The sequence below is a fragment of the Macaca thibetana genome, chromosome 8 (assembly GCF_024542745.1).
Source record: "Macaca thibetana thibetana isolate TM-01 chromosome 8, ASM2454274v1, whole genome shotgun sequence".
NCBI classification, from domain to species: Eukaryota; Metazoa; Chordata; class Mammalia; order Primates; family Cercopithecidae; genus Macaca; species Macaca thibetana.
Genome location: NC_065585.1, coordinates 105,254,418 through 105,275,734, shown reverse-complemented (window position 1 = coordinate 105,275,734; position 21,317 = coordinate 105,254,418). Strand labels below are relative to the sequence as shown.

Here is a 21,317-nt window from a genome sequence, read left to right as displayed (position 1 = left end):
TGCTCTATTGTCCAGGCTGCAGCGCAGTGATGCAGTCTCAGCTCACTGCATCCTCTGCCTCCTGGGTTCCAGCGATTCTCCTGCCTCAGCTTCCCGAGTAGCTGGGATTACAGGCTTGCGCCACCACGCCTGGCTAATTTTTTCTATTTTTGGTGGAGACAGGATTTCACTGTGTTGGCCAGGCTGGTCTCCAGCTGACCTCATGATCCCCCGCCTTGGCCTCCCAAAGTGCTGGGATTACAGGTGTGAGCCACCGCACCTGGCCTGTTCTGTTTTTTTTAAGAGAGAGTCTCACTCTGTCACCCAGGCTAGAGTGCAGTGGTGTGATTATGGCTCACTGCAGCCTTGACCTCCTGGGCTAAAGCAATTCACCTTCCTTGGCCTCTCAAAGTGCTGGGAGTACAGATGTGAGCCACTGCGCATGGCCCATTTTTAGTTTATTTTTTCCAAAATTATTTTGAAAATTTTCAAGGTGGAATGTAGTGACACCATCATGGCTCACTGAAGCCTTGACCTCCTAGGTTCAGGTGATCTTCCCACCTCAGCCTATCGAGTAGCTGGGACTCCAGGTGCACGCCACCACACCCAGCTCATTTTTGTGTGTGTTTTTTTTTTTAAGAGACAGGGTTTCGCCACGTTGCCCAGGCTGGTCGAACTCCTGTACTCAAGTGATCCGTCCGCCTCGGCCTCCCAAGTTGTTGGGATTCCAGGTGTGAGCCACTGCACCTGGCCCGTTTCTTCTTCGATTTGCCAGTTAACATTTTGCTACATTTGTTTTATCTCCCCCATCTCTGTTTTTCTTTTAAGCTGTATGAGACTACCTTGTAGGTATATTTTACCCAATATTCTGTTAATACAACCACAATGCAATGATCATAGTAAAGAAATTTAACATTGGTGCAGTACTACTAATTTACAGTTCATATTTGTAGTTTCTCAGGATTATTTTTGTGTTAATAATATCCTCCTCCATAGCGTCTTCCTCCATCCAGGATCTGGTTAGGATCACCCGTTACATTTAGTTGTAATGACTCTTTTGTCCCTAATCAACTAATAAAACAATTCCTTTATTCAATTGGGTTTTGCTCTATTACCCAGCCCGAAGTGCAGTGGCACAGTCACGGCTCACTACAGCCTCAACCTCCTGGGTTCAAGCTATTCTCCCACCTCAGCCTCCCGAGCAGCTGCACTCATGCTACCACATCCAGCTAATTAAAAAAAAATTTTTATTGGAGATGTGGTCTCACTATGTTGCCCAGCTGGTTTTGACCTCCTGGGCTCAAGTGATCCTCCTGCCTTGGCCTCCCAAAGCTCTGGGAAGACAGGCATGAACCAACACACCCAGCTCCTTCATTTATTTATTTAATGAATTAAAAATTTTAAAGTGCTTAGACAGTTGTTTGGCATGATATTCCTCAATTTGCATTTGACTGTTTCTTCATGATTAGGTTCAGGTTAAACTTTTTTTTTCCTCTTTAATAGGGACGGGTCTCACTATGTTGCCCAGGCTGGTCTTACACTCCTGGGCTCAAGCAATCCACTGGCTCTGGCCTCCCAAGGTGCTGAGATTAAAGTTGTGAGCCACTGTGCCTGGCCATGTGTTAAACATTTTTGGCAAGATTATATAGGTATCGTGTGTTTTTTAGACCGCCACATCAGGAGGTATATAAGATATTGGTTTGTTTTATTATTAGTGATCCTAAATTTGAGTAGTTGGTTAAGGAGGGAGCATTTTTATCTTTGTGCTAAGTAATCCTTAAGCCATACATGGAGATTATGTGAGTACCTTATTCTCCTACTCCTTTCAACTAGTGATTTTAGCCACCATTGATTATCCAACCCTGAATCAGTTGTTAGAGTAGTGGTTGTAAATCAGAATACATTCTTCAGTTGCAAGTCTTCTGTAAATAACTTCCCCTCATTCTTGTTTTTCCCTTTAAAATATCACTGTGGATTTTTTAAAAAAATCAATGTGTCCATTGTTGGAAATTTTTTTTTTTTTAAATTGAGATGGAGTCTGGCTCTGTCACCCCGGCTAGAGTGCAGTGGTGCGATGTTTTGGCTCACTGCAACTTCTGCCTCCTGGGTTCAAGTAATTATCCTGCCTCAGCTTCCTGAGTAGCTGGGACTACTGGCGCATGCCACCATGCCTGGCTAATTTTTGTATTTTTTGGTAGAGACAGGGTTTAACCATGTTGGCCAGGCTGGTCTCAAACTTCTGACCTCAAGTGATCTACCCACCTCAGCCTCCCAAAGTGCTGGGATTACAAGCGTGTGCCACTGTGCCCACACTTGCAAATGTTGTTGCATTTTTTTTATTTCTGACCCTCAGATTGTCCTAGATTCAACCATTGTAGCCCTATTGGACTGACTCCTGAAACTCTTTGATACGCCCCCATCCATTTTTGAACTCTTCCTTACTTTCTGGAATAACAAAATATTCCAGGCTTTCTTTGTACTTCCCCTGGTTCCTTTTAGTAAAGATTTAGTTTTCATGGAACTAACTCTGGTGGTGGAACTTTAGAAGATTATCTACATAGGAGGCCAGAAGATGAAGGTCAAAAGTCGTTTCAGTCATGTAAGCAGGAGTTGGTGAGAGCCACAGTCACAGCAGTGGGGATGGAAGGGAGGCCTGATTGGAATGACATTTCTGAAATTTTAAAATTTATTTGGTGACCGTTTAGGTATAAAAATTGTGAGAGAAGCCGGGCACGGTGGCTCAAGCCTGTAATCCCAGCACTTTGGGAGGCCGAGACGGGTGGATCACAAGGTCAGGAGATCGAGACCATCCTGGCTAACCCGGTGAAACCCCGTTTCTACTAAAAAATACAAAAAACTAGCCAGGCGAGGTGGCGGGCGCCTGTAATCCCAGCTACTCGGAGGCTGAGGCAGGAGAATGGCGTAAACTCGGGAGGTGGAGCTTGCAGTGAGCTGAGATCCGGCCACTGCACTCCAGCCTGGGCGACAGAGCGAGACTCTGTCTCAAAAAAAAAAAAAAAATTGTGAGAGAAGAGTCAAGGACAGCTCTTATTGTATCTAGCTTATTTGGGTGATTACTGGTTCTAAGTTATCGGGAGCAAGAATAGAAATCTGAAAAGCAGATTTATGAGGTAAGATACCAAGTTCCATTTTAGTCACAAGAAGTTTGAGGTCCCTTTAGGATGTCCAGATAGATATGTCTCAGCTGGTAGAAATAGGAGCTCAAGAGAGAATAATTTGGGAGTCATCTTCTAATTGATAACCAAGGGACTGTGACAGAGCTTTTCCCTCCAACTGGAGTGTAAGCCCCACATGGCTAAGGTTTGTTTCTACTTGTGGAAATCCCCATAATCTGTATATTGTGTGTATACAATGAAATATTCAGTGATTAAAAGACAAACACGTAAACCTTGTATAACATTATGGGGGGAAAAAACTAACATGGATTTTTCTCTTGATTCTAACAAGGTCTTTGAAAAATGCTGTTTTCTTTCTTTGTCAGCATATTTTTGACTGCAGTGGTAATAGTCTTAATTTATTTTTAAAATTAGGATATTATACCATTTATTGATAAATACTGGGAGTGCATGACAACCAGACAGAGACCTGGGAAAATGACTTGGCCAAATAACATTGTTAAAACAATGGTAAGTAGACTAAAATTGATTAGACTTGACATTTAAGAAACCATTGTTCTTCGTAAGAATTAAATAATATTTTATCGTCTTACTGTGAAATGATAAAATTAGAACAACTTAATGTTATATCTTTGAGTGTGAGATACAGCTAATTGTGAATTTTAATAGTTTTTGGACACAGAATCAGTGAGATGCATATTGTGTCTTATGTGAACATTGCCCACATACACCTGGTTTTATGTATTGAAACTTTTGTCCACGGTACTTTTGCAAGAATAATTTTGTATTGAAATTAGAGACCATTTCTTTTCTTCTATTAAAAAAAATGTTATGGGCAATATTGTCCTTAAAATTAAAGAGAACACCTGGGGAGAAGTCAACAGCAAGCTGTTAACAGTGCTTATCTTTGTGAGATAGAAGGATAGGTGAGGAGTATGAAAAACTTGGGCACTCTTCGTGTTTTCTCTGTTTGAATTTTTTGATGGTAACGGATTATTTCTTAGAAGGAAAAACAATACTATCTTTTTTGGACACTACACCTAGGAACTGACTTGTGGAGTTGGTGGTTGATTATTCATCCATACTTTTCAGTATAAAATGTTCACTAATAGTAAACCACTGCTTCTTTTTAGAGTAAAGAACGAGATGTATTCTTGGTAAAGGAACACCCAGATCCAGGGAGTAAAGACCCAGAAGAAGATTACCCCAAATTTGGACTTTTGGATCAGGTACATTAATATGTTTTATATTTACTTTTCGATTTTAAGCCACTTGGGGATAGGGAGTCAGGTTCTGTTTACATGTGTAAATTTGCCACATAACACACTGCCATTACATGCGCATAGCATCGTGGACTCCAAAAAAATAGTGAGTGATACGAGAGTACTCACCTTCAACCAAGAGATCAGTGTCTTACAGTGTTTTAGTTGTGGGTCTTCTCCAAAATGTTATGAATTTCTTCAAATCACTTTTTTTTAACTTTAGTTTCCTCACTTGTAACATGTAAAAAATGCTATTTCAAATTACTTCTAATCTTTCTGACATCTCAAATTTTGCTCTTAAAAACATTCTTTGTTGTGAAAATAATTTGTTATGAAGAATTTGTGTTGCATATCTAACATAACAGGCAAATGAAAATTGCCATTTTTTTGTTCAACAGCAGGGTTCACATTTGGCCAGTCAGAATGTCAAATCTTAAAAGCTGTGTCTTAAAAAAAAAAAAAAAAAAAAAAAAAAAACAAAAAAAAAAAAAAAAAAAAAAAAAAAAAAAAACAAAAACAAAAAAAAAAAAAAAAAAAAAAAAAAAACAAAAAAAAAAACAAAAACAATACACGTTTTATTTGCCATCTTTGAAAATGCAAGATTCAGCCCGGTGCAGTGGCTCATGCCTGTAATCCTAGCACTTTGGGAGGCTGAGGCAGGAGGATTGCTTGAGTCCAAGAGTTCGAGACCAGCCTGGACAATATAGCAAGACCCGTCTCTCAAAAAAAAAAAATGCAAGATTTCACATAGAAATTTAGATTTCTGGCCGGGCGCGGTGGCTCACGCCTGTAATCCCAGCACTTCGGGAGGCCGAGGCGGGCGGATCACAAGGTCAGGAGATCGAGACCACGGTGAAACCCCATCTCTACTAAAAATACAAAAAATTAGCCGGGCACGGTGGCGGGCGCCTGTAGTCCCAGCTACTCAGGAGGCTGAGGCAGGAGAATGGCGTAAACCCAGGAGGCGGAGCTTGCAGTGAGCTGAGATCGCGCCACTGCACTCCAGCCTGGGCGACAGAGCAAGACTCCGTCTCAAAAAAAAAAAAAAAAAAGAAAGAAATTTAGATTTCTGTCTTGTAAAATGAAAACATCTGACTACATGGGGCCTGAATTCCCACAGGAGCTGAGTGAATGGGGCTTAGGCACTCTGGTTTGCCCTGTGCCCTCTCGTGCCTCTACCCAGGTTGATTGATTAATTGCCACTTATCGCCATTCTGAAACTATTCTGGTCCTTACACTTGGCGTGCCTCATGCATACTTGCAAGAGTGCTTGCTGGTCCACAAAACACCCAAGTTTGGGACCCTGCAAGCTTCATTGTTTAGAATTGTCGATTTCAGGCCTGGCGTGGTGGCACATGCCTGTAATCCCAGCACTTTGGGAGGTTGAGGCGGGCAGATCACTTGGGGTCAGGAGTTCAAGACCAGCCTGGCCAACATGGTAAAACCCTGTCTCTACTGAAAATATAAAAATTAGGCTGGGCATGGTGGCTCACGCCTGTAATCCCAGCACTTTCGGAGGCCAAGGCAAGTGGATCACCTGAGGTTGGGAGTTTTGAGACCAACCTAGCCAACACGGTGAAACCCCGTCTCTACTAAAAAATACAGAAATTTATCTGGGTGTGACAGCAGGCGCCTGTAAATCCCAGCTACTTGGGAGGCTGAGGCAAGAGAATCGCTTGAACCTGGGAGGCAGAGGTTTCAGTAAGCCAGTATCAGTGCCACTGCACTCCAGCCTGGGCGACAAGAGTGAAAATCTGTCTCCAAAAAAAAAAAAAAAATTAGCTGGGCATGGTGGTGTGCACCTATAGTCCCAGCTACTCGGGAGGGTAAACCAAGAGAATCGCTTGAACCTGGGAGGCAGAAGTTGTAGTAAGCTGAGATTGTGCCACTGCGCTACAGACTGGGCGACAGAGTGAGACTCCATCTAAAAAAAAAAAAAAAAGGTCAATTTTAGTTCCCATTCTGTTAGAATTTCTCTTGTTTTATGAGCATCCAGATTGACTGACTTATGTAGACTCCTATTTTAATTGGATATATTTTTGCAGGACCTTAGTAACATTGGTCCTGCTTATGACAACCAAAAACAGAGCAGTGCTGTGTCTACTAGTGGGAATCTAAATGGTAAGTGTTTACATGTCTCATTGCTGAAATATTTGGAAGCTATTGAATCCAGTTGTTCCTAGAATTGGCCTTTCTTTGGGTTGACTCTTAACCTGGATACTTACTAAGATGCTTTTATAGTTCAAGCTCAATTTTTAGGAGCTAGCCAAGGATTTGGCAGATGGTAATAGAGGAGAACTTTTTGTCCCTTTACAACACAGTTTGCTCTTGAGTGAGACAGGCCTAGCATAAAACAAGGAACCATTTCAAGGTCAGATTTGCTGTGTTTATATCTGTATCCTTGTAACTAACATTAAATTTAGAAAGATTCAGCTCCTCTCCACTCTTTTTCTGCTATTCAGTTCTTACTTTTAACAGATTTCCTGTGCCCATCTTCTAATTTTTCTTGCCCTGAAACTTCAGCTCATTCATGTGATAGCATTTCTATATTAACCACCCAATACAGCCTGTTCTTCTGTTAACCCTTCTAATAATGGGAAAAGCCCTCGTTACTAATGGTTATCTAATACGAGTTGGGGTGGCTGAGAGATTTTAGCTGTTCATCTGATACATGGCATCATTAACCTGTCTTTTGGAGTGGTAGGACTTAAATAGCTGATCGTTTCTACTGTTACTAATATTCTAAGATGGGTTGGAAATAGCTAAGTGTGTTGTTTATCTTTTTACAACATATTTTCCCCTTTTAATTGTTAAAATTTGACAAATACATGGTGCCACTTCTGTTCTTACAGGTGGAGCCACTTTTGGAGGTGAATTCCTCCACTGTCTTCTTTCAGCCTCTCAGACTTAAGTATTTTGTGGTTTGGAAAATGCTTTTTGCTGAGCTGTGGTAGAAGCTAAAACTACATAATTTTGAAGCATTGTGAAAATGGCGGCAATAGCACTTAATATGAAACAGTAGTTGAGTTTAATGTTAGTCTTTAAGAGCTTGTATGTTGTCATATTCTGCCTAACATGGCCAGCTACCCCTCTTTTGTATTGTTTGCTCTGTTCTGGATGGATCTGAAACTTCTTAAAATAATTAAAATGCAAACGACAGTTAAAAATGTAATTCTGGCCAGGCAAGGTGGCTCACGCATGGTATCCCAGCACTTTGGGAGGCCGAGACAGACAGATCACCTGAGGCCAGGAGTTCAAGACCAGCCTGGCCACCATGGCAAAACCCCATCTCTACTAAAAATACAAAAAAATTAGCCGGGCATGGTGGCAGGCACCTGTAATCCCAGCTACTCGGGAGGCTGAGGCAGGAGAATCACTTGAACCCAGGAGGCAGAGGTTGCAGTGAGCCAAGATCATGCCACTGCATTCCAGCTTGGGCAACAGAGCAAGACTCCGTCTCAAAAAAACAAAAACAAAAATGTAATTTTTTTTGATTACAGTGACTTAAACTAGAGATGATGACATTGCAGCAGTTTAACATTAAACTTTGCCGTGTGCGGTGGCTCACGCCTGTAATCCCAGCACTTTGGGAGGCCTAGGTGGGCGGACCACAAGGTCAGGAGGTCGAGACCATCCTGGCTAACACGGTGAAACCCCGTCTCTACTAAAAATACAAAAAATTAGCCAGGCGTGGCAGCGTGCGCCTGTAGTCCCAGCTACTCGGGAGGCTGAGGCAGGAGGATGGCATGAACCCAGGAGGTGGAGCTTGCAGTGAGCTGAGATCGTATCACTGCACTCCAGTGTGGGCGACAGAGCAAGACTCTGTCTCAAAAAAAAATAAAAACTTTTATGAAAAATAGAATAACATCTGAGGTGTTCATCAAAGGAAATTCTGCATAAGTCTGGTCCTGTATATGCAGAATATGACCCACCTTTAATGTCTTGATCCTTTTTATTGCAGCAGAACTGCTGATAATTCCCAAGCTTGCCCCAAATTAAGATTTAGTACTCTGCAGTTGTTTACGTAAAGGTGTTTTCCTGCAGTTCAGGGACATTTCCTGGAAGAAGGAAAAATAAAACTAATTGAGAGGAATTTGAAACGGACAAAATTTTCAAAGTACCTATTTCAGAAATACACAAGGTAATATTCCTTGTGGCTTTAGTATGTAGCTAAATTTTTTGTATAAAATACGTAAATTTTCTATTCATATTAATTACTTTTAGTTCCACAAACCAGGTTAATCTAACCTGAATTTTAGTACATTGGCACAATCTTAATAAATGTTGTATTGACGAATGGGTATGGAACTAAAACTTGCCTAGCAAATTGAAAGCCTTCTTTCTTATTTGTGTCATGTGCAACCACGATGGAGATCTAGCAGTACTGGAGAGAAACACCTTTTTAGTACTTCTGTTTCTGTTTTCCATGTTGGATGTATTTTGTCTTGTTGGATATTCAAGTTCAATGCTTTAGCAGATATTGTGCCTTTATGATGTTTATGGACTATATTGTGTAGTTCAAGCAAGTGAACATCAACTTACAGTGAGGATAGTCTCTCTTTATGGGTGTTTGTATTAATTTGGATGGAAAAAAAATGTACCCATACAGTTGTTTTCATTCTTTTTAGCTGAGGGTGTTTGGGATCTGAATGAGTGAAAATGCATTTGTGTCACACCCTCACAAAGTATACTAATAGTTGCAGTTTATTACAAACAAAGGTTGAAACTGTAACCTGACCATCACTAGTGCTGGATTCATTTGAGCTTATTGCCAGAACCCAGTGTTCCGGGACTGTGAGATGCCTAGTAGATTTTTTCAAAACCAGTGTGAAATCCAATATGTCTTTGGAAGGAAATCCTCCTGTGGTGTTACACAAATGCACACTGGGTGTGTTGGTCCCCATGGAATTTCATTATCCACATGGTGCTTCCCTCATGGCTCATTGAAAGTGATCTGCCTTCTCTTCAAAGGGGGAATTGCAGCAGGAAGCAGCGGAAAAGGACGAGGAGCCAAGCGCAAACAGCAGGATGGAGGGACCACAGGGACCACCAAGAAGGCCCGGAGGTGGGGAGAGTGCCCACCCCACCCCACCTCACTGTTTAAGTATTATTTGGTGCTGGGAAAGTCCAGCTAAGGGAAAAGAGCTCAAGGGTTTAAGGTTTAAAAGCCTGTCGATTTATTTTCCAAACCTTGAGCACTTTGAGGGGCAAAATAACCACAGGTTGGAGGCCGGGCGTTGGTGGCTCATGTGTGTAATCCCAGCACTTTGGGAGGTCAAGGCAGGTGGATCACTTGAGACCAGGAGTTTGAGACCAGCCTGGTCAATATGGCAAAATCCCATCTCCACTAAAAATACAAAATTAGGCAGGCGTAGTGGTGAGCACCTGTAATCCCAGGTGCTCACCACTACGCCTCCCTACTTGGGAGGCTGAGGCAGGAGAATCGCTTGAAGCTGGGAGGCGGGTGGCAGTGAGCCAAGATGATGCCACTGCACTCCATCCTGGGCAACAGAGTGAAACTCCATCTCGAAAACAAACAAAAATAGTAATCCCAGGTTGGGTGCAGTGGCTCATGCCTATAATTCCAGCACTTTGGGAGGCTGAGACAGGTGGATCACCTGAGGTCAGGAGTTCGAGACCAGCCTGGCCAACATGGTGAAACCTCATCTCTACTGAAACAAAAAACAAAAAAATTAGCTGGGCCTGGGGGCACGTGCCTATAATCCCAGCTACTCGGGAGGCTGAGATGGGAGAATCACTTGAACCCAGGAGGCAGAGGTTGCAGTGAGCTGAGATCGCACTATTGCACTCCAGCCTGGGCGACAAGAACGAAACTCTGTCTCAAAAAAACAAACCCAAGTTTAAGTATTATGTTTTATACATTTGTTAGTGTAAAATTTATAGTAGTAACAAGGACAGCGTCTTCTGTCGTGATAAGCCTGGGGAACCTAGGGAGTGAAGTTCTGTTAAGGCAACTTGAGAAAGGATAGGTGGGGAGGGAATGAAACCAGTGTTGAATGTTAGCTGCTTAACTTTCTGCTTCTCCCTTCTCATGCCTTTTCCCTTCCCTTTGTCTAATATTGAGACAATGAAATCCAGGTTACTTATTTATATATTTTTGTGAGACAGAGTTCTGCTCTGTCGCCCAGGCAGGAGTGCAGTGACGGAATCTCAGCTCACTGCACAAGTTATTTAGATTAGCAAGATAGCAAGTGCTTATGTCTCTGAGTTTCTGTTCATTACTTTATGATAATCAATACACTGAAGAATATCACCCTAATCACCCCCATTCCTCTTCTCCCTTCCACCCCATGATGTACCAGCTCAGTTTCATAGACATCAATTCATGCTTAATAGACCACCGGGAAGATACCCACAATCTGCAAGTAATTTAACCAAAACTACCTTGTTCAATAAAGCTAATCCTTTTCACTTCCTTGTTTTGCCTGAAGAGGGCAGAGTTATCTATTTGAGTAATGAGAAGTATTTGCTGTGAAGTTGCATGTATTCTAGCTGAAATCTAATAAACCAGAGGACTTTCTTACACAGTTGAATGCAGTTGAGTTAGAGGGGGTTTTAGTTTCTTGATTTTATTTTTTCCTTTCTGCAGTGACCCTTTATTTTCTGCTCAGCGCCTTCCCCCTCATGGCTACCCCTTGGAACACCCGTTTAACAAAGATGGCTATCGGTATATTCTAGCTGAGCCTGATCCCCACGCCCCTGACCCCGAGAAGCTGGAACTTGACTGCTGGGCAGGAAAACCTATTCCTGGAGACCTCTACAGAGCCTGCTTGTATGAACGGGTTTTGTTAGCCCTACATGATCGAGGTATGTAAAGTATTGGAGATCATATGGATGCAGGGTTACTTTGAACTGCCATCATTAGCCTTGTCAGTCTAGAATTAGGTGTACATCTCAGTCTGTTGCCACTGCCTTACCCCCATCTCAGACTAGATTCTTCCAGAATGTGCAGGAAATTCTGTTCCTTCCTATGAGCTCCAGCCGTTTGATATACATACATATAGTTTTTTAAAACTTTGTATTTTGAACTAATTTTAAACTTGCAGTAAAGTTGCCAAAAATAAGTTTTTTTCTAATCAAGCTTTTCCTAATGATAATATCTTAGAAAACTGTAGTACAGTTATCAAAACTGGGAAATTAACATTGATAAATATTATCAGCACAACTAAAGAAAGACCTTCTTTCGATTTTACCAGTTTTTCCATTCACACTTAATTCTCTTTAGTCTGTTGCAGTTCCAAAGCCATTGTTTATCTTTCATGACCATGATATTTTTTAAGTGTTTTAATGAGTTATTTTGTTGAATATTCCTCAGTGAGGATTTGTCTGATGTTTTCTCATGATAAGACTGAAGTTAGGCAGTTTGGGGAAGAATAACACAGAAACAATGTCTTATAGCATCATCTCATGGGATTCGTGATGTCAGTAGGTCTTACTGGTTACGTTGACCATGATAATTTGGTTAAGGCGATTCTGCTAGCTTTCTCCACTGTAAAAAGCTACTGTCTTTCCCTTTATACTTAACAAATGTCTTCAGCAAAAGTACATCGAGTCTATCTATGCAAATATCTTGTTTGTTTTTAAACTTATGTCCACTAATTTTAGCACTCATCAGCGGATATTGTCTGCAACAATTATGACGGTGTTGTTTGATGATTTTCTATTTCCTCTTTCCCTTTTCCATTATTTAATTTATTATTTGTATCAGTATGGACTCATATATATTTACTTTATTCCAGGGAGTGTAATCCAATACCTTATTTTGTTGTTTAAATTATTCCAGCTTTGGCAAGTAGGAGCTTCTTCAAGAAGTTGGTTCTTGTGTTTTTTCAATAAACCGCATCTTTTAAAAAAAATTTTTTTTTCTTACTTTGAGGCATCAAAAGGTGTTCCTGGCCAATTTTATATTTTCTGTGCCCCAGGCCTACTTCTTCACTGAGCCCTGGTTCCTTTGATTGGAGCATATTGTTTAGAAATTAACATCTAGGTGCTCACTTCCGTATAGCACATATACCAAAATTGGAATGATACAGAGAAGATGCATGGCCCCTGTGCAAGAATAACATGCAAATTCGTGAAGCGTTCCTTATTTTTTTTAAGTAATGAAGTAAATAAACAAATAGAAATTAATAGCTAGGTGTTAGGTGTGCTATTACTAGGTGTCATTGCTTCTAGACTCCCTCAGTGGTCAGAGATAGGAAATGCACGTGTGTATGTACAAACCTGCATGTACACACATAACAATTTATATTGATACCTGGGATGACAGCCTTCTTCCTTTCCTTATTTGTAACATCTTCTTCCAACAGTGGGAAATGTGAATAATTAGATAGATAATTATCTACAATATATTTACTTTATTTCACAATATACTTTATTTATTTTGTTATAGAGATCAGGGTCTCACTCTGGCCGGTATGCAGTGATGCAGTCCCGGCTCACTGCAGCCTCAACCTCCTGGGCTCAAGCGATCCTCCTGCCTCAGCCCCCTGAGTAGCTGGGATCACAGGCACACACCACCACACCTAGCGGGGTTTTTTTATTTTAATTTTTTAGAGGTGGTGTCTTACTGTGTTGCCTAGGCTGTTCTCAAACTCCTGGGCTCAAGCCATCATCTTGCCTCAGCCTCCCAGGGTCTTGGGAGTGAGCCACCATACTTGACCTTGTTCATATTTAATATGCACATAAAGTAGTTTCAGAATTTCTTTCTTTTTATTTTTTTTTGAAATGGAATCTCACCCTGTCACCCAGGCTTGAGTGCAATGGTGCAATCTCGGCTCACTGCAACCTCTGCCTCCCGGGTTCAAGTGATTCTTCTGCCTCAGCCTCCTGAGTAGCTGGGATTACAGGTACATGCCACCACACCTGGCTAATTTTTTGTATCTTTAGTAGAGACGGGGTTTCACCATGTTAGCCAGGCTGGTCTTGAACTCCAGACCTCGTGATCTGCCCGCCTCAGCCTCCCAGAGTGCTGGGATTACAGGCGTGAGCCACCGCACCCGGCCAGTTTCAGAATTTCTGACCCCTGGAAGAAACATTTGCTGAGTAGATTATAGCATTTATGTATAGCTCTTTTTTTCTTTAGCCTTGCCATTACTCAGTCCAGGATACTGGTAACTTAGATTAGTTCTTTTCTTCCCCACTTCCTTTAGTGTGGTCATGTCCAGTTAAGTTAGGTTAATTTACTAGTGTTTGATGCCATTTTGGATTCTCCCACATGTTGATTGTTTCTGTGTATGTATGTTTGGAGTGAGGATGTGTGAAACATTACTATGGTTCTGGGAGTCAGAGTTGTACAGAATGGTTTACAAAATGTCACTCCCTCATCACCCCTAAAATGCTCTTCTCATTCTCTTTTTTCCACCATCTTCCCACCCACACTCTAGTTTCTAGTTTATCCTTCCTGTATTTCTTCCCAAATGAGCAGATACAGTACATGTATATATTCTTTTATCTCCTTTTTTTTGGTTTGTTTTTGGGTTTTTTTGGTTTGATTTGTTTTCTGAGGCTGAAAGATAGTGGCGTGATCTCGGCTCACTGCAGCCTTCACCTCCTTGGCTCAAGCAATTCTCATGCTGAAGCCTCGCAAATAGCTGGGACTACAGGTGTGTGCCACCACCCCCGGTTATTTTTGTATTTCTAGTAGAGATGGGGTTTCGCCATGTTGGCCAGGCTGGTCTCAAACTCAGGTGATCACCCATCTCAGCTTCCCAAAGTGCTGGGATAACACATGTGAGCCACTGCGCCCAGCCTTGTCTCCTTTTTTATACATGAATAGCAGCATGCTATAGTCTTTGCTCCATGCAATTATTTATTTTTATTTTTATTTTATTTTATTTTATTTTGAGAAAGGTTCTTGCTCTGTCATCCAGGCTGCAGTGCAGTGGTGCGATCTCAGCTCACTGCAGCTTCCACCTCCCAGCTCAAGCAGTCGTCCCATCTTAGCCTCCCAAGTAACTGGGACTACAAGCACACATCACTGCACCCAGTTAAATTTTAATTACTTTTTTGGGGCAAAGTCTCCTTCACTGTGTTGCGCAAGATGGTCTTGAACTCCTGACCTCACGTGATCCTCCTTCCTTGGCCTTCCAAAGTGCTGGGATTACAGGCATGAGCCATTGCATCTGGCCTCATTGTTTGCTTGTTTTCGAGATGGGGTCTCTGCCACCCAGGCTGGAGTGCAGTGGTGCAATCATGGCTCACTGCAGCCTCAACCTTCCCTGATAAAATCAGCCTACAAAGCCTCGAAATTCTCTCCCACCTTTTGCCATTTTTTCTTTCTGTGGAAGTCATGGGGTTCTCCCCTGATTATTTATATTGCCCCCTTATCTCACATAATGGCCTGGTAATAAAGTAAGATTCAAACCATATACAGAGGTAGAGAGATGAATTACAGTGAATACCTGTCTTAGTCCCTTTGTGTTGCTACAAAGGAGAACCTGAGGCTGGGTAATTTGTAAAGAAAACGGGTTTATTGGGCTGAAAGAAGCATGGCACCAGCATCTGCTTCTGGTGAGGATCCCAGGCATGTCTACTCATGGCAGAAGGCAAAGCGGAGCAGGCATTAGATGGCAGAGGAAGCAAGACAGGGAGGGAGGTGCCAGGCTCTTTTTAACAACCAGCTCATCAGAAACTAATAGAGTGAAAACTCACACCCCCACACTCCTCATTAATCTGCTCTTGAGGGGTCTGCCCTCATGACCCAAACACCTCCCTTCAGACCCCACCTCCAACATTGGGATCAAATTTCAACCTGCACTTAGGAGGGTCAAATACCCAAGTTACAGCGATACCTTATACACTTTTCACCCAGATTTTAACAGTTCTAGATTTTGCCATGTTTGCTTTATCTGTTTATTTCTTCTTTTTCTGAATTAAAAAAAACACATATCACCCTATATATGCTAAAAACTATGCATCTCTTAAAAAAATGCGGCTATTGGGGCCGGGCGCAGTGGCTCACGCCTGTAATCCCAGCACTTTGGGAGGCTGACGCGGGCAGATCACCTGAGGTTGAGAGTTCAAGAACAGCCTGACCAACATGGAGAAACCCCCATCTCTACTAAAAATACAAAATTAGCGGGTGTGGTGGCGCATGCCTATAATCCCAGCTACTCGGGAGGCTAAGGCAGGAAAATCTCTTGAACCTGGGAGGCGGTGGAGGTTGCAGTGATCCAAGATTGTGCCATTGCACTCCAACCTGGGTGACAAGAATGAAACTCCATCTCAAAAAAGAAAAAAAAATGCAGATATTTTCTTTTATAACCGAAATAATTCCTTGCTATTCAAATTCAGTTCATAATCAGATTTCCTTGATTGTCTTAAATACCTGTTCATCTCCTGAGATATTAGTTACAAAAGGAAAATTGTCATTTCGCAGTGGAGAAACCTGGCAGGCATCATCTTGATCAAGTGACCAGAGTGAACATCACTATTTTGATAGCATATATGATACACTGAGGGGCACAACATTACCTCATTGGAGTTCTGAGTAAAAGTAACAATAACCTTGACCTTAAAATGAGGAAACACCAGGTCAGGCACAGTGACTCATGCCTATAATCCCAGCACTTTGGGAGGCTGAAGTGGGTGGAAAACCTGAGTTCAGGAGTTTGATACCAGCCTGGTCAACATAGTGAAACCCCATCCCTACAAAAATACAAAAATTAGCCAGGCATTATGGCAGGCAACTGTAATCCCAGCCACTCGGGAGGCTGAGGCGGGAGAATCACTTGAACGCAGGAGCCAGAGGTTGCAGTGAGCTGAGATTGCGCCATCACACTCGAGCCTGGATGACAGAGCGCGAGACTCCATCTCCAAAAAAAAAGAGAGAGAGAGAGAAAACAGAAAACACCAGACAAATGTAACTGAGGGACATTCTGCAAACTGAAATGACCAATATTCTTCAAAGTGTCAAGCTTATGAAAGGTTGAGGAACTGTTTGAGATTGGAAGAGACTAAGGAGACATAACAACTAAATGAAATGTAGAATCTAGGATTAGAACCTGGGCCAGAAAAGAGGTTATATTACTTGGATAATTGGCTTAATTTTAAGAAGATCTATGGATTATTTAATAGTATTGTTAATTTTCTGGTTTTGATGATTATGTTATATACATCATGTGAACATTTGGGAAAACTGAGTGAAGCACACACTAGGACTCTCCTATTTTTTGAAAGTCTGAAATTGTTTTAAAACAGTTAAGGTTAGGTGCAGTGGCCTATGCCTATAATCCCAGAACTTTGAGAGGCCAAGGAGAGCAGATTGCTTGAGTCCAGGAGTTTGAGACCAGCCTGGGCATCGTGGCTGAACTCTGTCTCTACAAAAAATTAGCTGAGTGTAGTAGCACTTGTAGTACCAGCTACTTGGGGGCTGAGGCAGGAGGATTGTTTGAGCCCAGGAATTCAAGGCTGTAGTGAGTCAAGATGACGCCACTGCATTCCAGCCTGAGCAACAGCATGAGACCTTATCTCAAGGGAAAAAAAAATAACTAGTTAAGAGGCTAGGCACAATGGCTCATACCTGTAATCCTGTTACTTGGGGGGCCAACACAAGAAGATCACCTGAGGCCACGAGTTCAAGGCTGTGGTGAGCTGTGGTTGTGCCACGACACTCCAGACTGAGTAAGAGAGCAAGACCCTGGCTCTAAAAAAAAAAAAAAAAAAAAAGATGGATGGGGTGGCTCACGCCTATAATTCCAACAATTTGGAAGGCCAAGGCGGGCAGATTTCAAGCCCAGGAGTTCAAGACCAGCCTGGGCAGCATGGCAAAACACCATCTCTACAAAAAAAATGAAATATAGAAATTAGCTGGGCATGGTGGCACGTGCCTATAGTCCCAGCTGCTTGGGAGGCTGAGGTGGGAGGATTGCTTGAGCCTGGGAGGCAGAGGTTGCAGTGAGACGAGATCACACCACTGCTCGCCAGCCCAGGTAATAGAGCGATACTCTGTCTCAAAAAAAAAAAAAAAATCTTTTAAACAAAAATTTATTCAAATTAAGTTCCAAACTCATCACCGTTGGTTTTTATATTTTAGGGAATATGCAGTATAATTAATATCAATCAGATGTCTTAAAGATAATCAAATGTAGGCCAGGCACAGTGATTCAGCCTGTTATTCCAGCACTTTGGGAGGTCAATGCGGGTGGATCACCTGAGGTCAGGAATTCAAGAGCAGCCTGACCAATATGGTGAAACCCCGTCTCTACTAAAAATGTGAACATTAGCCGGGCGTGGTGGCAGGTGCCTGTAATCCCAGCTACTCAGGAGGCTGAGGCAGAAGGATTGCTTGAACCTGGGAGGCGGATGTTGCAGTAAGCCAAGATCGTGCCACTGTACTCCAGCCTGGGCTACAGAGTGAGACTCTGTCTCAAAAAAAAAAAAAAAAAAAAAAAAAAAAAAACCGGTGCGGTGGCTCACGCCTATAATTCCAACACTTTGGGAGGCCAAGGTGGGCAGATCACGAGGTCAGGAGTTCAAGACCAGCCTGACCAACATGGTGAAACCCTGTCTCTACTAAAAATACAAAAACGAGCCGGGCGTGGTGGCATGCACCTGTAATCCCAGCTACTCAGGAGACTGAGGCAGGAAAATTGCTTGAACCCAGGGGTGAAGTTTGTGAGCCAAGATCGCACCACTGCCCTCCAGCGTGGGCGACAGAGCGAGACTCTTATCTCGAAAAGGAAGGATAATCACATGGAATAAAAACTAGGTAACCTAACAACTTTCTCTTTTTTGTTGCTTTCTCATTCTTTGCCAGTATCTTATGTTGAGATTTTTAAACTCCTCAAACACCTGACCTGATATTTGTGATTTTTAAATTTTGTTTTATTGGACTAATGTTTTTGTAGCAATTGCCCCCAAGAACCTCAAATAAGTTGCAGGCCTTGTTTTAATCTCTCACCACAGCTCCCCAGTTAAAGATCTCAGATGACCGGCTAACTGTGGTTGGAGAGAAAGGTTACTCTATGGTGAGGGCCTCTCATGGAGTTCGGAAAGGTGCCTGGTACTTTGAAATCACCGTGGATGAGATGCCACCAGATACCGCTGCCAGACTGGGTTGGTCCCAGCCCCTAGGTAAGCTGGGGCCTTAATATGGACATCACAGCAGATAGAGAGGATAGACCATCTGGCCAAGGGCTAAGGCTTCGAGGCTGTTGGGTTTACCAGATTGTGGGCATAGAATGCAGTTCCTGAGAGTTGAGCTGGTTTGCAATTCCCGGGATATTTTTGTAACTCTTTGCTTGTGAGAAAGTTTCTAAGCAATTTTACAAAATTAACCAAAAAACATGAATAGGATCTTTTTCCATCAGCAAACCAGGTTTGACTTGCAATCTTCTGACTTCCTGTGTATCTTTTTATTGGGACAGGTAACCTTCAAGCTCCTTTAGGTTATGATAAATTTAGCTATTCTTGGCGGAGCAAAAAGGGAACCAAGTTCCACCAGTCCATTGGCAAACACTACTCTTCTGGCTATGGACAGGGAGACATCCTGGGATTTTATATTAATCTTCCTGAAGACACAGAGACGGCCAAGTCATTGCCAGATACATACAAAGATAAGGTGAGTTTGTCCTCCCCCGGCAGATTCCTGGCTTTGAAGATCTGTGGCAGCCAGTGCTTATCTCTGCGGCTTGCGTGATCTCTTAGGAGCTGACCCACGGCTCACGTTTTTTCCTAACCTGTTATGACATTTTCAGAATAACTATCAGTACACAAATAGTCATCCATTCATTCTTCTACCCATCTATCATTTGTCTTTTTTTAGTGCACTGCAGAGAAAATAGACATCAGGACACTTCACTCAGTACTTCAGGATACATAAACTAGAGTTCAACCTGTTTAATTCATTCTTTTGATACAAAATTTATGTAAAATGAAGTATACAAATTTTAAGTGTGTATTCACTGAGCGTTGAGTTTGACCTAAACTCCTGTTGAAATGTAGGATCCACCAGGCATGATGGTTCATGCCTATAATCCCAACAATTTGGGAGGCCAAGCTGGGAGGATTGCTTGAGCCCACGAGTTCAAGACCAGCCTGGGTAACATCACAAGATCCCATCTCTACAAAAGACTAAAAAAATTAGTAGGGCATGGCAATGGGTGCCTATAGTCCCAACTACTTGAAAAGCTGAGATGGGAAGATAATTCAGCCCAGGAGTTCAAGGTTACAGTGAGCTGTGATCACACCACTGCACTCCCCCCAAAAAAGAGATGTAGACACTTACCATCACCTCAGGAAGTTTCCTCATGCCTTTTCCCAGTTAGTCCCCACCCCCACATAGAGGCAACCACTGTTTTAGCTTTCTTTCCCACTATACTTTAATTTTTACCTCTTCTTGAACTTAAATGGGCTCATGCAGTCTGTGGTCTTTTACATCTGGCTTTTGAGAGTCGTCCATGTTGCTGCGTATATCTGCACACCCTTTTCAGTGCAGGATAGTACTGCATTGCATGAATGTGCCCCAGTGTGTTTATGCATTTTCCTACTGACAGACACTTGGGCCGTCTCAGGTTTGGGGCTACTATGAACAAGATGCTATGAATATTCTTGTACAAGTCATTTTGGATCATTGGATAGTTACATATTCAGCTTTATAAGAAATTGCCAAACTCTTTTCCCACCATGTATGAGAGTTTTAGTTGCTGACATTATGATTGTCTGTCAACTTAATTGTAGCCATTTTGATGGGTGTATAGTAATATCTCATTGTGAGTTAAATTAGCATTTCTTTGATGACATACTGGACATTTTTCTTTTTTTTTTTTTTTTTTTTTTTTTTTTTTTTTTTTTTTTTTTTTTTTTGAGACGGAGTCTTGCTCTGTGCCCCAGGCTGGAGGAGTGCAGTGGCGCGATCTTGGCTCACTGCAAGCTCCACCCCCCGGGGTTCACGCCATTCTCCTGCCTCAGCCTCCCAAGTAGCTGGGACTACAGGCGCCCACCACCACGCCTGGCTAGTTTTTTGTATTTTTTTTAGTAGAGACGGGGTTTCACGGTGTTAGCCAGGATGGTCTCGATCTCCTGACCTTGTGATCCGCCCGCCTCGGCCTCCCAAAGTGCTGGGATTACAGGCTTGAGCCACCGCGCCCGGCCAGTACTGGACATTTTTCATGTGCTTTTCAGCCACTCATCTGTTTTTTTGTGAAGTTTCTCTTCAAATATTTTGCCTGTCAATATTGCTATTCTGAGACTTGTCTGTTCATTTTTTTTTTTTTAAGTTTAAATTTTTTTGGTAGAAACAGGGTTTTTTTGGGTTTTTTTTTCCATGTTGCCCAGGCTGGTCTTGAACTACTGGGCTCAAGCAATCTGCCTGCCTCAGCCTCCCAAAATGCTAGGATTACAGGCATGAGTCACTGCACTTAATAGTGTCTTCTGAGGAACCAAAGTTTTAATTTTTATGAAGTCTAATTTATCAAATTTTTCTTTTATAGTTATTTCTTTCCATGAATTAAAACAAAATCTTTGGCTACTCCCAGTAATGAAGATGTTCTCCCATGTTTTCCTTTGAAAATATTATGGTTTTAGCTTTTACACATAGGTCTCTAATTTACCTTGGATTAATTTTTTTTTTTTTTTTCCTGTAGACGGAGTCTCGCTCTGTTGCCCAGGCTAGAGTACAATGGCACGATGTTGGCTCACTGCAACCTCCGCCTCACAGGTTCAAGCAATTCTCCAGCCTTAGCCTCCTGATTAGCTGGGATTACAGGCACCCGCCACCACACCCAGCTAATTTTTGTATTTTTAGTGGAGACAGGGTTTCACCATGTTGGTCAGGCTGGTCTTGAACTCCTAACCTCAGATAATCCACCTGCCTCGGCCTCCCAAAGTGCTGGGATTATAGGCATGAGCCACTGTGCCTGGCCACATTAATTTTTATATATAGTATGGAAATTAATTTTTTTTCCATATGATTACA

At 42.2% G+C, this 21,317-nt stretch overlaps 1 protein-coding gene and 1 non-coding gene across 2 annotated transcripts in view; both read left to right on the top strand.

The window, feature by feature from the left end:
- Nucleotides 1–21,317, top strand: part of ASH2L (ASH2 like, histone lysine methyltransferase complex subunit) — a 130,252-nt gene that overhangs the window by 101,315 nt on the left and 7,620 nt on the right. The window contains exons 7-14 of the mRNA XM_050801322.1: nt 3,531–3,626; nt 4,250–4,345; nt 6,424–6,499; nt 7,231–7,248; nt 9,350–9,443; nt 10,989–11,206; nt 18,308–18,475; nt 18,769–18,962. Coding sequence (XP_050657279.1) covers nt 3,531–3,626; nt 4,250–4,345; nt 6,424–6,499; nt 7,231–7,248; nt 9,350–9,443; nt 10,989–11,206; nt 18,308–18,475; nt 18,769–18,962 — 960 coding nt within the window. The remainder of the gene's footprint in view (nt 1–3,530; nt 3,627–4,249; nt 4,346–6,423; nt 6,500–7,230; nt 7,249–9,349; nt 9,444–10,988; nt 11,207–18,307; nt 18,476–18,768; nt 18,963–21,317) is intronic.
- On the top strand, nt 12,387–12,493 carry LOC126961864 (U6 spliceosomal RNA). The gene has a single exon (XR_007728451.1). It is a non-coding gene; the product is annotated as a U6 spliceosomal RNA (small nuclear RNA).